Genomic DNA, 14,773 nt, shown 5'->3' with positions numbered 1-14,773 from the left:
CCATTAGTTAACCTTGACGACGTGTCAAGTTTCAGTTGCTTTTTTTTTTTTCCTGAGAAAAGTCATTGATGTTTGGTGGAAATGTCTTCTGTGACTGTACAAATAAAATAAGGCATTTAAAGAGATTGTTACTTGTTTTCTTTTTGCTTACAGAGGCTTGTCCACAGTGTCCTTTGTACATCAAAACCTCTGTTTTTCTACAAATGGGTATGGCTAGAATGTCTTCAGTTCCCACTGCGGCCCTGGGTCTTGGGTGTCCTGAAGGCTAGTCAGCGTCCCATTACTGTAGCTTGAAAGTCAGTGATGTACAACAGCATATTGCACAATCCAATCTGTATGGCTCCAGAAAGGGTTAAGAAGGTACACTGGAGTCATCCGTGGGTTCACTCCTTTCTTTTCTCTTGAAGTCGTAACGATCGTCTGGAAAATTAAATTAGCCAGACAAAGATGCAAACTTTTTGTTGATTAAATTACAAAGCAGTCCCCAGACTGTAGAGGAGTGGCACATTAAAAACGACAAAATCATCCAGCCTTCTTCACTGTTGATCCTTAATCTGAAAGGCAGCATGGATTCCTAAGGCCGTAGCTTCCAGGACTCCTTCAGTGAAAAACATTGCTACCTAACTATAAAAGGCTTAGCTCTTAAGAGAATATTGTGCTTTTTTTTTTTTTCTTCCTTTAAAATTCAGATGAAATCAACTTGATTCGCAGTGTGACACCAAAGAGATCAATTGGTTTTTTCCCTAGTCCACTTGATCATAGTCTCTGGTGAGCGATACAGGAATATTAGTTTGGCATACAGGTCTTCTTCTAGTTCCAGTTCTCCAGTCTCTCGCACTAAGAAAATGTCAGTACACAACTTCAAGATTCGGTCTACATTGGGTAGCTCCTCAAACATGATGGAGTGAGAGATCCCACTGAAAAATTCACGGACGAACTTCCCTATCACCAGGACAACCGAGGCATATAGTCCCATGATGCTGGAAAGAAAGAGAGGAAAGAGTTCGAATTATGCCTTGAAAAAGGGTCAGCCAAGTGTAAGGCAGCTCGTCTACACGGCTAAGCATAGTCTGTCAGCTGAGCGAACATTAATTTCTAATTAGGATCTTGTTTCTGCTGTGCTGCAGGATGAAGGAAAATAAGGTCTCTTCAAACACCACGGAAATCTGGGAACATGAACAGCTGAGGCTGCTGACTTAAATGCTTTAACCCCAGTCGCTGTTGGTCTCATGGCCTGTCTGCTACAGCTTGGAAGTCACAGTGGGAAATCTGACAATTGCTGGCTGCTAAAGGCAACTGATCTGTCTGGTTTCATATCTAATATTTTTTATTAAAGTACGTGTGACTGGTGACAGACTAACATTTACCTGTCCTCCCCTGATAATCCTTCTATGAGGAGTTTTCCAAAATCATGCCAGAAGGGCACATCTCCTGGGAAGGCACAGTCGCCTGCCTTCCTCTGCCTGTGGAAAGGTATTTCACAACCGTTTCACACCCAGGGTCCTGGCTATGAGATTGGGAAGGCTGCCAAAACAGGGCAGAGTTTGGGCAGAACGTGACCTGTAGCCAAACTAACATCCTTTGAACGATTTTACTTCAACTGGAAATTGGTATGAAGGGTGCTTCTGCCGCCTTTCCCACTGGAGAGCAGGTAACGCCATTCCTTACAAATATGAAGCCTTCTATAGATAACGTTAATAGACATGAATTTGAAAATCTCACAAAACCCCTTTGTAAAATGTTGTAATGTTCAAACACTACAACAAAAAAGAAATAACCCCCCCAAACCAGCAAATAAAGTCACCTCTACTTCTATCTTATCTATGTTATTTTAATTTTATGTGAAGATTCCTTCTTACCCATAACCAGCCAAGAATCCAAGGCTTGGTGGACTGACTTTATCACTGAATATGAAGAGTTCAAGACTCTCTTCAGATGTTTTGTATCTTTTTCCAAGCTGATTCAAAACCCACCACTCACGAACTCCCTCATCAGAAACATTTTTGACCAGGGAAACTGTGATGTTTTCCCATCTGCAGTCTATTGAAAAAAAGCAATGTTAATATATATACCAAGAATTGCAAAAGTCAAACTGTTTTGAGTCAGATACTTCAAACATCTGCATGATAAAATGACTGAGCAAAGGTTCACTGTAATTCTCCTAAAACCCTTTTTACATTATTTCTGTACAAAAGTACAATCTCTAGACTTCTGTGGTTTTCATTCTGCAAATGTTATCTGAATGGGCATTAATTAAATAAAATGTTTCATATCACCTACATTTTCTTCTGTACAACTGTCAAATCATTTCAATATTTTCCGGCCAAAGTAGCAATTGACAGTCAGCATGTCTGCATTTCAGGCCCAAAGAAACACATTTAACCTGGAGGGACAGTGGTCAGCTTCCATAAGTCAAAGTGAAACCGTCACAATGATTTATGTCTTGGTACAAAAGATGTTATTCTCTTCCATCAAGAAGAGCACACTATCCTATTACGCATACTGATCACACAGACGGGAGGTGAACTCTGGCCCTCCTGATTCTGGGGAACGTACATTAGCAGTGTATATACATGGAGAACCTCAAATTAAGAGTTTTTTACGACATGCCCTGACTAATGGCAGTGAAGGACTCATAACTTATTGCTACTCATAGAGCTAAGTTCAGCCTCAAGAATTATTTTTGCCAATTAATCTAATCATGCTCACTGAACCTTGAAGAGTAATGCACTACATAGTACGGTAATGTACTACATAGTACTACTACTACGCCCGAGGGCCAAATTTAACCTCTGTTGAGTGAAGTGTTCTTAGATAAAGACTTGTTCCTACTCTTCCAACCCAACAGGTTTCTGACATGCGCGTATGTGCACATGCGTGCATGTATTCTGTATGTCTGCGAGTACCTGCATGCATTCTGGTTAGGTAATAGCATTCTGAAATTCAATGATTTATCTAAACTGGATTCCTTGCAGCCAATAAGGAAGGAATAGCTAAAAAAAATAAAATAATTCAGTGTCCTTGCTTAAGCTGAGGAGCTACATTTGCAGACATGCAGCACTACTGACTGACTGTGGTAAGGCAGCAGGGAGATGCGGAGAAGTGAAACTTGTCATCACTTCCTCAGAAAACAAAGGAAAGCAGTTCCTGAAACCAGGCTTGAAGAAAAAGAGCTGGATTTCATCTGTAGAGTCCCTCCTGTTATATACAAAGCTAAAATACATCCAGATGAATTTTCTGCCTTATACTGTATTACCTCATCTCTCCTCAGGCTTGCAGGCACCAGGCAGAGACCTTTGTAAGCGCGTTTCAGCCCGAGGTGCCCCATAACAGCTCTGTGAATCTGCAAGCGTGAGCGCTGCGTTGCACTTCTTTCAACCATACTTTGTTTATCATGGTCCGGACACATACCTGTCAATAGCTGCTTTATGGGTTTTGCCAGAGAATCACTAGGAGCCTTGATGTAGTACGGGTACACTGTCTCTAACGTTCTGGAAAAAATGAGAAAGCAAATATTTCATATTTTTATACCTCTAAAATAATTTAGAAATACCTAACAGGGCTATACACAGTTCCCAGTAATTCTTGGCTTAAGCTATGATTTTATAGTGTTCAGATGTCACATCTGAAAGTTAACTGGATTTATTAACTATGTTCTGTCAGTACTTCAGCAGGGAGCTCCATCCATAATATCACCATTCACACGCCATGAATCCCACACACCTGGGGCACGTGTGTTCGCAAGGAATGTAGACTTTATATTTTGTTCCCCTTTTTCACAAAGCTGCTTTTATAGCCAGATATATTCGCAGCACAAAGAAAGGCAATACATCACCGGTAGTAAACAAGCTAGGGAAATATGTAGCTAGAAAAATATGTGGTGAGAACAGTTATTACTTCAGAATTGCAAGATGTTTCGATAATAACACCTGAAAAAAAGCGAGAATTTTTGCCAGAATCTTTCATTGGGAAGTATTTTCACAGTTTGTAGGAGGATTTCAAACTTAAAAAGAAACATGTTTGTAAAAGTTCTTCCATTGGGCTCAAAATTAAACCACCTTAAGTGGGAATGAATTAGCATCATCCAGAGAGAGAGACATTTCATTAAGAGTAGAGATACTTTTTCCTCAAATGACTGAAAAATTTTGGGGGAGGGGAGCTCTCGGGGAACTCCTGTGACACTTTGCTACATTGCATACACCAGGCTGAGGAAGAACCGAGGTGGCCAATTTAAAATCCCTCCGGATCACTCCAGCAGGCCCAAAAGATAGGTAAGAGCTCAGCAGCTAAGCTGTCTGAGCAGAGGTGGTGGCAGAAAGCTCCCTGCTGAAGTAGTCAAAAGGCTGGTAGCTGCCACAACCATTTTTCCATTACGACAAAGTAAAAAAAGCTTAAATCAACAATATTATTGCAACACAGGCAAATGCAGGTGTATCTTCCATGTGACTGCTCACCTCCTGCAAAGAGAGAATTACGAATGAATTACCTCTTCCCACAAAAGAGCAAAATCTACCCTCCTTGGCACATCACCACCTTAGGAAATATTCCCGTATCCTCACACAGCAGAAAAGTAAAAGAGGTGTAAAATAATTTTTAAATGAAATGATCGGATGTGCAACAGCAGTCCGTTTGGATGTACAAGCGTGCGTGGGTGCAGAAAAAGAGCTGTGCGCAGAAAAGACAAATCTCATTTCCACCTACTAACAGATATGAACCTCTCAGAGTTTTCGCTATCCCCGTTGGCCTCAGCTTTAACTTTTCAACTCTTGTGGCCACAAATCAGATCGGGTGGCCTTCAGGGATGACGTGTCGGCTTAGCAGTATTTAGAGACTACTGCTGTAAAGTAATCCCCAGTGAGCAGGCGGAAGAGGAAAGGCCAGTCTCCTTTCAAATCTGAAAGGAGGCACCACTGCTGTTAATGCTATAAGGCTCTATCCATAGAATAATGTTTGATATTATTATGAAGAGCATGCTTTTTCTTTCTCGCAAATTTCCATTACAGGAAAAGATCTGATGTCAGAAACGACTGCAGATGTTACCCTTTGACCGCAGTGATTTAACACTTCCTTGCCAATCTAATACTATTCAAGAATAACAATGAGCAATACAGTCTGGATGGTTATTTAGAACAAAAAAAATCATCAATACAACATCCTCAGATCAAGTTGAACGGAAGGAACTCAAAGGAGAGTTTAACTGTGAATATACTGTAATGAACTTGTGCTTATCCAATAAACCAAAGAAAAGTAACTAATAGCTTCACCATCCTTGTTGGTGGTGTTCCAGTGTTCATGGTCTTCTCAGCCTACATTTATTGTAGGAAATACAGCTTTACCTTTAATGTTACTATTATGTGACTTCAATGCTGTTGGCCTCTGTGAACAAGGCTCCAAAGTTATCAGAGGGGGACAGATGGGCAGACAAATGATACAATTGCACAAGCCTGACCTCCTGAGGAAATCAGGTTTAAAAAGGGAAGGTCTTCACATAAATAGGCAAAGAAAATAACTTACACCTTTTCCAGTTGCTGTCCAGACATCATTGTAGCGATATCTCTTCTGGTGTTCTCTGGTAGGACAAAGGTAAGTTTATCTGATGCTATTTCGGCTTTGGCACCAAGGGTGAGATTTCTGTTGTAAGTAAAAGGGAAGACACATTGTCAACCTACAGTGAGAGCATAACCTAAACACTGGTTTTCTGAATGCTAGAGCTAGTTGCCTAACTAGTCTAACTGCGCTGACTGCGGCTACCCCAGCCTCTGCTAAAGCAAGCATCATGCTACCTGTACCTGAGATGGTGTGTTTTCCCACAGAGAATACGTAGCAGCCTTAAAGGTGTATTTTTCTAACTGACTGCCTTTGTATGTGTTACAGGACAATGATGACAGATTAATGTAATTTTGCTCGTTACGTCAGTCAAAACAGAATGGGAAATGGAGCGCGCCTGCTCTGACGTTAGGCAACAGGACCGTCTGCGTTACCATGCGTTCTGTGCCAGGGCAGCTAAGGATGCTGCAGGCAGCTACACCTTCCCCAAACCCCACCTCGGCCCAGCAGAAACGTGTGGCTAACAGGCCGATAGGACTCCCATGCCTCTCCCCCGAGCCTTCATGCCAGCTGCAGAACACAGCTGGGGCAGGATCAGCTTTCGCACTACGCCTTGTGCCACGCTCTGTGGTTGGGATGCAGCAGCTGGGTACGGCAGCTCCTGGGCTGCTGGGGGCTGCAGAGGAACATCCCCGGCACAGGCTGTGCAGGGGCAGAAAGTGCGTATGCTGCCTCAGTGACCCAAAAGGGTCATCTTACAGCTGCTTGTGGTCTCCTGGCCTAGGTGAAAGACGCTTTAAGGAAAAGAAGTGGAAGGTCACTGTGGTAAGTCTTTACCGCTTTCAGTCATTCACCGTCACAATGTAATCCGCAGGATATAATGTGAGAGTGAAAAAGGTCTCTTTCAACTAGTGTATGAATGGTTGTAGCTATGCAAGCATATGGACAAACTGAATAGCAGTATTAAAAATTAATATAAGGTTCAGAAACGATGGAGTGATGTAATTCATTAGCTAATACTGTACGCTTCCAGGAAAGCATAAGGGGGGGGTCAAATAAAGTTGAATTAAGGGTGCAGACTCATTACAAGCCTATTTTTGACTGTGGAAGGACTGACCCAACATGTTCAGAGCTCCCACAGTGATTCAGCTGACCTGCTTCCTGCGCACAAGTCTTTTGCTGAGGATTGCTATAACAGTCCAGCGTCCGCTTCCAACAAAACAGGTAGATACCGGGGCTGCAAAGGTACTTAATTTCCATGGAGGGATGACCTAACTCCAATTAAATCCAGCAGCCTAGAGGGATCCCAGCTGGCAAACAGTACCCAACAAACCACTTCGGTGACCGGGTGTGCTCTAGCCTGCATGCACCTACTATATATTCTAGGCTGTCTCTTGGAAAACTTCACCGAGGCCAAAGGAACCACAAGCAAACAGGCAAAGGTCTCGTCAAAATGGATCTGTGCCATTGTTATGCTATTTGCATAACTAAGTCTCTGAGTATATGTATACTTAAAAAACATTCTGCGTCAGTTCCAGACTCACTTCGTAAGAGGACCAAGCACTTCTGTTTGTATTTACTCATAGTTTTTCTGCTTTAACTGGGTCTAAGTATTCAGTTCCCATAAATGCTAACAAGGTTGTTATTTGGGGCACTTTATTTGAACTTCTCCATCTAAAACTGGCTAAAATTTTCTTACTTTTCCCCCCTTCCCCTCAAGTCCCACTGAAAACTTCACCCTGCCTTTTTAAATAATGTACTTGGAAGTGGCTCCACATCTCGTCTTATTTTTTGAGAACCGCAGGCCACAAATATTTTCCTGGGTAACAAAGGTTACTTCTCTCTGGCTCTCCCACTTTCAGTTTTTTTTCCTCTGCAGTACAATAGAATTTGCTGAAAAACTAAACCAAAAATGCAACATGGAACTGTTCTGCTGTGTGAACACTTGACAAATGATCCATCAACCTCGTAACGGCCATGTTAATTACCTTTGAATGCTCCATGAAAGCACTACAGTGAACTCAGCTGAAAAATCCAGCAGTCCCTGTATCATTTTCTCTCTACTGGGAGGGCTGATGGTCCATAAAGAGTTTGAATTTCCCTCTAGATCTGCTAGAGTTATATCTTCTTTTCCATAGCCCTCTAGAAACTGCAAAGCAGCCTGTAGGTGCAGAAGAGGAGAAGAAAATTTCAGTGCGGTGATATTCACAAGATACGGAGCCACATTTCCCAGTCAGGCAGAATTGTAAATGTTTCATTAAATGTAAGTGCAGTGCTTTGCACTGATTGTTTTCCTCGGGTACCAACTGGGGCTTTAGATGGGAAGGGAAATAAAGTATAGCCGAGCTACGAAGGCAAACAAAATTGGCCCCTGTTGTTTGAAAAATGATGGCCACGTAAGCCAAAATGAGTCTGAAAGTTCATCGGGTAAACTCTGTAGAGTCTATTTAAACTCAAGTTAAAATTTTACTCTGTCTTTTGTTAAGTGTCTTTCTGCATAGAAAGATGACTGCAAAGGATCAGGCAACTTGAAACTGGTAACTCCCAAAGTGGATTAGGATTAAAATATTACTGCTATAATACATGGGTATTTGGTAGGATCTAATATCAAAAAACATTAATTCTTGAACCAGCTAAAAGCAAGCACTTATTTTAAAGTTATTTCTGATCAAACCCCAGTTACTTTAATAACGCAACATCTTCTACTAATTACTAGTCTTTTTCCTGTGGCAACTTGTGATAACTTTGTGCATGTTGCACCATGAAATAACGAGACTGTCTTCATGTTGACATTTCGACATTTTAATATCAGAACTTTTCTAGGCCATACACACTTTCTTTTGACAGCACCACTTCTCCTGACTGGGAGGGGTGAAAGCTGTCTGTGCTACAAGAAGGAGTACGGGGCTTAAAAGTGCCGACGCTGTTGTGTCCCCACAGCACGTTTGTTTTGGCAGTACACCAACAGCAATCATATCTCCTGAAGGTTTGTGTCATTTAAGAGGGCAGGTTTTTATCCAGGCGACAGGACAACTAGGGTTTCTGTCTTCCATGATTTTGTGCAAAGATGTCTTGATTAATGGTAACTTTTCTCACCATAACCCAGCCCTGTCCTGACAAATGATCTGTCCGAACCTTTACTCATGCAAACCCTCTTTAGGGAAACACCTTCCAAACGATGGCAGTGCTGCTGACCACTTATAACTACACAAGCAAAACTCACAAAAGGTCTCTATGGAAACATGCATGCATTTTTAAGCAATGAGGTATTCTACATTTCACTTACAGTGTTACCCCTATAGCTTCCCAGAAACGCATTGAAACCAGTCTGATTCAAATCCTTGAGCTGACTCTGTTGAGCACTCATTGTAAAAATAGGCTGGGAAACAAAAGAACACACACTCGTCACATTTTCTTCACATCAGCTGCTACATACACAGTACAGCATCCTGTGCATCACGGTCCAAGACAATTATGGCACTCAATTCAACAGGGGAAGGTTATGATCTTATTCCACTGAGAAGCAAGCTACCTCCAATTATCTTATATTTACCATGTGGACCTGTAGGCAGTTATCTGAGTGTACCTGATGGAGGATAATTTATTCAGATTCCACTGCCAGTAGGTGCTGGTTTTAACTTGCAAATGAAGATAATATTTTACATCAGTAATAAACTAACATGTTCTTAAACTCAAAAGGGATCACTCGTGGGAGCTTGCTTGACCTCTTGCATAGGGCAGGAGAGTTCAATCCAATGAAAGGAATAAGAAATAGCACAAGGAAATACGGTGCAAAACCAGAGTTTGCCTTTAGCCTTTCTTCTTTTTTACCTGATAACCTCCTAGAGTTATTGTGATTGATACATCTAGAGGCTTGTTGGTGATGCCTGCAACAGATTTGATTAAAGACATGAAGAGCAGTGGGAACCAGACAATACAAATCAGCAAGACGATAATCATGCCACCCATTCCATACTTCACAACTTTCTTTTTCTTCTGGCCTCGTGGTTGGGGATATCTCTGCAAAAGCAAACAGCAACATGGTAACGTCTCTTCTATCAGAGCTACACTTGGTATGATTCGATGGGTAAATATAACACAATCTTAAGGCTTCCCATCTTCTATAGTAATTTGCTACCTGTTGTCAGGCCAGTTATTTTGAGATTTTTAGCCAAACCTGTACAGAAATTGAATTTCTGGTGACAAGAGAGAAAAGTGCCAACTGAACCCATGTTAATTGTGTGTCTGGTGTGAAAAATGTAAACCTCTGTGGTTTTGATTCTTCACAACCATAAAGAAGGGAAAAATTGGGTTGGGTAATTTGAATTTTTTGTCTGAGTGAGTGCAAGCATGAACTCACAGGAACCAAATGTAAAATAATAGCAGCAACAGTGACACAAATATTTGTTAAAAAAATTGGTATTAGGAGTAACACACTTTCTTGTATTTGTCCCTCCAAAAAGTTTGATCACAAAGCTCTTTAAGGCAGAATTCCTCTTATATAGCTTGAAATGCTGCAAACTGTGTTTCAGGGGAAAAAATAAATAAATCTGTTTGCCAGCAAATGACAAACACAATCAGTAGGATTGTCTGATATTGCACTACCTCTACGTTCATTTCACACCTCACATACAGTATTTCTAAGAGTTGCTCACAGGCTTGATCCAATCTGTTTCTAGTGAATCCCACACCAACTGCATTTAAATAGCGTTTAAAGTTTTGTTACTGTTCCTAAAGTCATGACGCTGCTGATGTAACATCCTCCCCTTTTTAGCTTCTGAGACCAAAAGTGACTTTGCTTTTATCCTTCTCTTTTCAAAGAGATCACATGGCATGTCTGTTCTGCCTTGTCCATAATTCCTGCCCTCTGTTATTGGCCTCATGATTGAATACTTTAAGAGCTTCACCATCCTGTGATGGTGAGCCTTACCATCACTGTAATTTATTTTGCTGTATTCTCTTATAGGATTTAATGCCATACAGTGTTTTAGGATCCCGTCTTTCACGCACTGCATACTGCATGTGCAAAATAAAGATGCCTTGTATTGCACCGCACCTCAAACACACGCCAGGAATCTGGCTTTCAGGAAATTGTTCTTGCTTTACAACACGAATCCATAAAGCCCTAGGAGAATATTAAATTTGTAATACAATGCTATATTTAAAACAAATTAGTTATTTTTCAAAAGCGGTGTATCAAGTCATTTGTCTTGCATTACAGAATACCGTTTTCATTAAAATACCGTATCAAGATCACCAAGGGTATATTATTCGTCTGTATGAGATTAGTTCAGGCACCTTTAATGATGTTACAGAACAGCTCAGAGAGCCTCTAGCAGTCAAAGTACTTAGGCATACCACTCAATGGGAGAAAAAAACAGAGAGAATCAAAGTACCTTGAACAACTCTCATAAAGTCACGGGTAGTCATTTTGCTACATGGCATTAGCACACACATGCTAGCTTAGACGTGGAAATATTCCCAAGTCAGGTCTATGCTACATATAATGCAGAGTGATCCTGTTGTAGCGTAAAAAAAGGCAGTGAGGTGGACGGTCAAAGTAGAGCTGGATTATTATTTCTCTGACTCCTGAAGCCTCTGATGACACTCCATTCATGGCAGAAATGGAAGTCATACAGAAAAAGTCTATATACAAGATTTGTGCGCGCTTCAGCTCTGAGTTAATCTAAGTGACATACTTGGAGAGTAATTGCCAGTAAGAGACAGGATTGTAATAAAAGCAGAAATAAGTCAGTAACACTTAAATATACAGCCGTTTCATTGCAGATGTACAATTTCTGACTGGTTGGGTCACTCTTAAAAGAATGCTTAATTTCTTTCTCAAATTGGCAAAATAAGCAAGCATATGGTTGCAATCTTTATAGCGGTTATAAGGAATCCAGAATTTGCAACTTTAATTTGAACTGAAGCTTAAATGAGTTAAAGAGACTGAAATTTCAGTCAGACAAATGGTGGGGTTATCTGGCCTGCAGCTCAGTTCTGGATGTGCGGGGACCCTCCCGAGGTAAAGGAGCCAGCTGAGTTCCCTCTGCGGTTACATGAACCAGGTGTCCCTGGGACCCACGCCGTGGAGGCACGAGCTCTTCCTTCTACTGACCTTTCTCTTCAGCTACAGTTTCCCTGCTACCGCGGGCCGCTCATTTAGTTGTTATGGACAAAGTGAGCCCGTGTGAATATCGGGACTTTCACCCCCGGCCTTGAAACTCAGGCGTGCAATTAAGCTAGCAGGCACGTGCTTGTGGAGTTCACGTTAACGGTGGAAAAATCAGCTAGGCACAAAAGAGAAGCCACTTGAAATTTCACTTGCGGTGACTGCCAACTAACATAAAGTACCCAATAGTCTGAATATTTCTGAACATAAACACCAGGTGTATCTCCTAACAAACTGTCTTCATGGTTGATTTCCCAATTATTTAGGGACTCGGGACTATTTCTCTTCACTTCTACACGAGGGAGAGGAGGCCTTGATCACTCGTGTGGGATTTCCTTACTTTTTCTGACTCTCGCCAACATTTCAGGATGAATATATGAGCATAGATATCTTCAACACAGATCCAGCTGGAAAGACTGAGAGTGGTATCAGTCCAAACCCAGTCCATTACTGCTCTCAGCTCAGTCAAAAACGGAACCAGGCGGAACCTGAAGGGAGACCACAGCAAATAACTTTTCAGAAATAGAGTAATCACGTTAAACGAGCACAATAAGTGCATACACAACAAGAGCAAGAATTAAGCCAATGTTAAAAGACAGTTTAATGGGAGATTTTGCAAACACAAATACAATCATATCCTGAGATTGCACAGCCAGTGCTGACATTTTGGGGGTGTATCTTTTGCCATAGCTCATGCTCCTCTAGGTCTCCTTGTCAGGCCATAAAAATGCTTTTGCATCATTATGCCCAGTAATTGTGATTGAGCCACTGATGGAATGGTACAAGAGAGACTTTCTTGTATTCCTAAATTCCTAAGACCTGGGAGTGGAGTAGAGGAACATCCTTTCCACAGGATGGTGAGAATTTGTTTTATACCTCCTTAGACCAAGTGGTGCACGGCTTCTTTGCAGTAGGTGGGCAGTCCTCAGCTGCATATGGAATTGGGCGTTATGACTCAGGATTAAGCAGCAGACGAAGGTGGGCTAACAGGAAACCAACATGCATAGAGCAGCTGTTCAAAGTGCATCATTCCCTTTACTAGTCCCACGCTTTTCTGCTTGGCCAGGTCACAAAGACTATTTCATGGGAAGAAAGCTTTCTTTTGTAACTTTTCCTACTGGAATGCAAGAAGTCCATACTGAAAATATTGGGAAAAAGCTGAAATTATTCCAGCTTTTCTATGAAATATGTATATACTTTGAACTGGCTTAATCACAACATCATGGTAACAGCATAAGTGGAGGGTGGGGTATGCCTCTTTAACACCGCCTTTCACTCTGAGGTCACGCTGTGACTGTTACTTGCACTAACCCTCCTAACTCCTGAAGAGTTTCAAATGTGCGGCACTCCTCAAAAGATACACAAAGGAAACGTTTTTTGATGCATAGCTCTGATTTCTCATGTGTGTTGTCTTTCACTTTATTCATCTCATCTGCTGAGGTAGAGCCTGTAGACCTGCTCCAAAAATCTCTGTGGGATTTGATGCCTTACTGCTTTTTAGGACCACAGAGCATGTAACATTACCTGTTTCCTAGCACAATGTGCAGCCCCTATCTCTGTTCACAGAGATGATTTCCTAGAACTGTAAAAAAAGTCTCTTCCATAGGGGCCTGAATGACTGACTGGTATGTCAGGCTTCTGGATTCAGAGCGGGAGACTGATTTTTCTGAAATTTGCATTCCTGAAATTGATTTGTTGTGGACTACGGGGGACATATGGCATATATAGGGCACGCTGTGCAAAATTTACTGTCTTATTTCCAGCAGCCTGTGAAGAGAAGTCATGAAGAACCCCAGCATCTCATGATAAAAGATCCATATTTCACAAATGAAAAGAGGATGGCAGTAGGTCTAGACTTACCCTTGAAATAAAAACAGGTTGACATAGTTATAGCTTTTTGTGAGGAAGTTGCCAAGAACACGAGTTGGATATCCGCAGCGTATCTGATATGCTGATAAGCCAAAATAAACACATTTCACAAAATACCAGAGCTGGGCAACTGTGTTCTGGCTAAATTTCCTGTAATGGAAAAGACAGATAAAGGAAAATGATGAGCTTTGTATCTGTGTATGACCAAATTAGCTTGAATTGTTTTGTGCTCCTTGCAGTTTCCCTTTCCTGAGATCCTGTGAAAACACCACTGCAGGGTTAAAACAGTATTTGAAAGACGCTGGATGAGAAAGTCTATAAACAGCATCTGTTGTCACCTCAAGGTCACATGGGAGAGACTGGGAATAGGCTTCCCGAAGACAGAGGGCTCTGGGGCAGTTCCCTCTCCCTCTGGGTGCTAGAGATGTCTTGCTGCCCAACACAGGCCAGTCTACTCTCCCCTGCCATGACAGCACATCCCTCTGTGAGCCCTGGATAGATAATGCTTCCCTTGGCTTTTCAAAGAGTTGACATCTGGACTGAATCTAGGCAGCTTTAATGGCTATTTGTGTTCATGGGGGCATCTCCAAGGTCATGAACTCATACAGGAATTTAAGTTGGAGTGATCTGAAGATCATCTTTTTCACCCCCCCCCCCGCTTGAATCAGGTCTAATTACACCAAATTGTTCCAACACCTGTCCAGTTGAGTTTTGAATATCTCTGAAGATGGAGATCCCACAATCTGTCTGGGCAACCTCCTCCAGTGTTCTACTACCGTCATGGTGAAAAGATTTTTCATCCTATCTAACTGGAGTTTCCCTTTTCAACTTGTGGACTCTTGTCCTATCGGAAAAGAGCTTAGCTTCTTCTCAATGCCCTCTTCATAGGTAGCTGAAGACAGCTCTCCATCTTCTGTTCTCCAGACTGAACTAACGCTGTTCCCTCAACCTCTCTTCACATGTCATGTGCTCCATTCCCGTGACCATCTTGGTGAACACGTGCCACTTCTAACTGCAGTTCAACAGCATGGTGGAACTGTAGAAGATGCCTCATGATGGACAGGATTTGTAAGTGCAATATGGTCCAATTTTTTCAATTACATCCTGCAAGACTATTTTCATTAAGAAATTTGCAGGAGCTTCTAAGAATCAGCCCGACTTGGAATACAGGAGGTTTCAGATGCA

At 41.7% G+C, this 14,773-nt stretch overlaps 1 protein-coding gene across 1 annotated transcript in view; it reads right to left on the bottom strand.

The window, feature by feature from the left end:
* Positions 1–727: 727 nt before the first annotated feature.
* PIEZO2 (piezo type mechanosensitive ion channel component 2) overlaps positions 728–14,773 on the bottom strand; it is a gene marked incomplete at both ends in the record, with an annotated part of 316,577 nt that continues 302,531 nt past the window's right edge. Inside the window, 9 exons of the mRNA XM_082499215.1 lie at positions 728–980; positions 1,860–2,040; positions 3,412–3,491; positions 5,515–5,631; positions 7,536–7,708; positions 8,834–8,926; positions 9,379–9,567; positions 12,060–12,207; positions 13,580–13,738. Of these exons, the coding sequence (XP_082355341.1) occupies positions 728–980; positions 1,860–2,040; positions 3,412–3,491; positions 5,515–5,631; positions 7,536–7,708; positions 8,834–8,926; positions 9,379–9,567; positions 12,060–12,207; positions 13,580–13,738 (1,393 nt within the window). The remainder of the gene's footprint in view (positions 981–1,859; positions 2,041–3,411; positions 3,492–5,514; positions 5,632–7,535; positions 7,709–8,833; positions 8,927–9,378; positions 9,568–12,059; positions 12,208–13,579; positions 13,739–14,773) is intronic.

This window comes from Vanellus vanellus (assembly GCF_965231255.1).
Source record: "Vanellus vanellus genome assembly, chromosome: 2".
NCBI lineage: Eukaryota > Metazoa > Chordata > Aves > Charadriiformes > Charadriidae > Vanellus > Vanellus vanellus.
The sequence above is the reverse complement of the archived record's forward strand: the minus strand, read 5'-3'. Positions and strand labels throughout refer to the sequence as shown.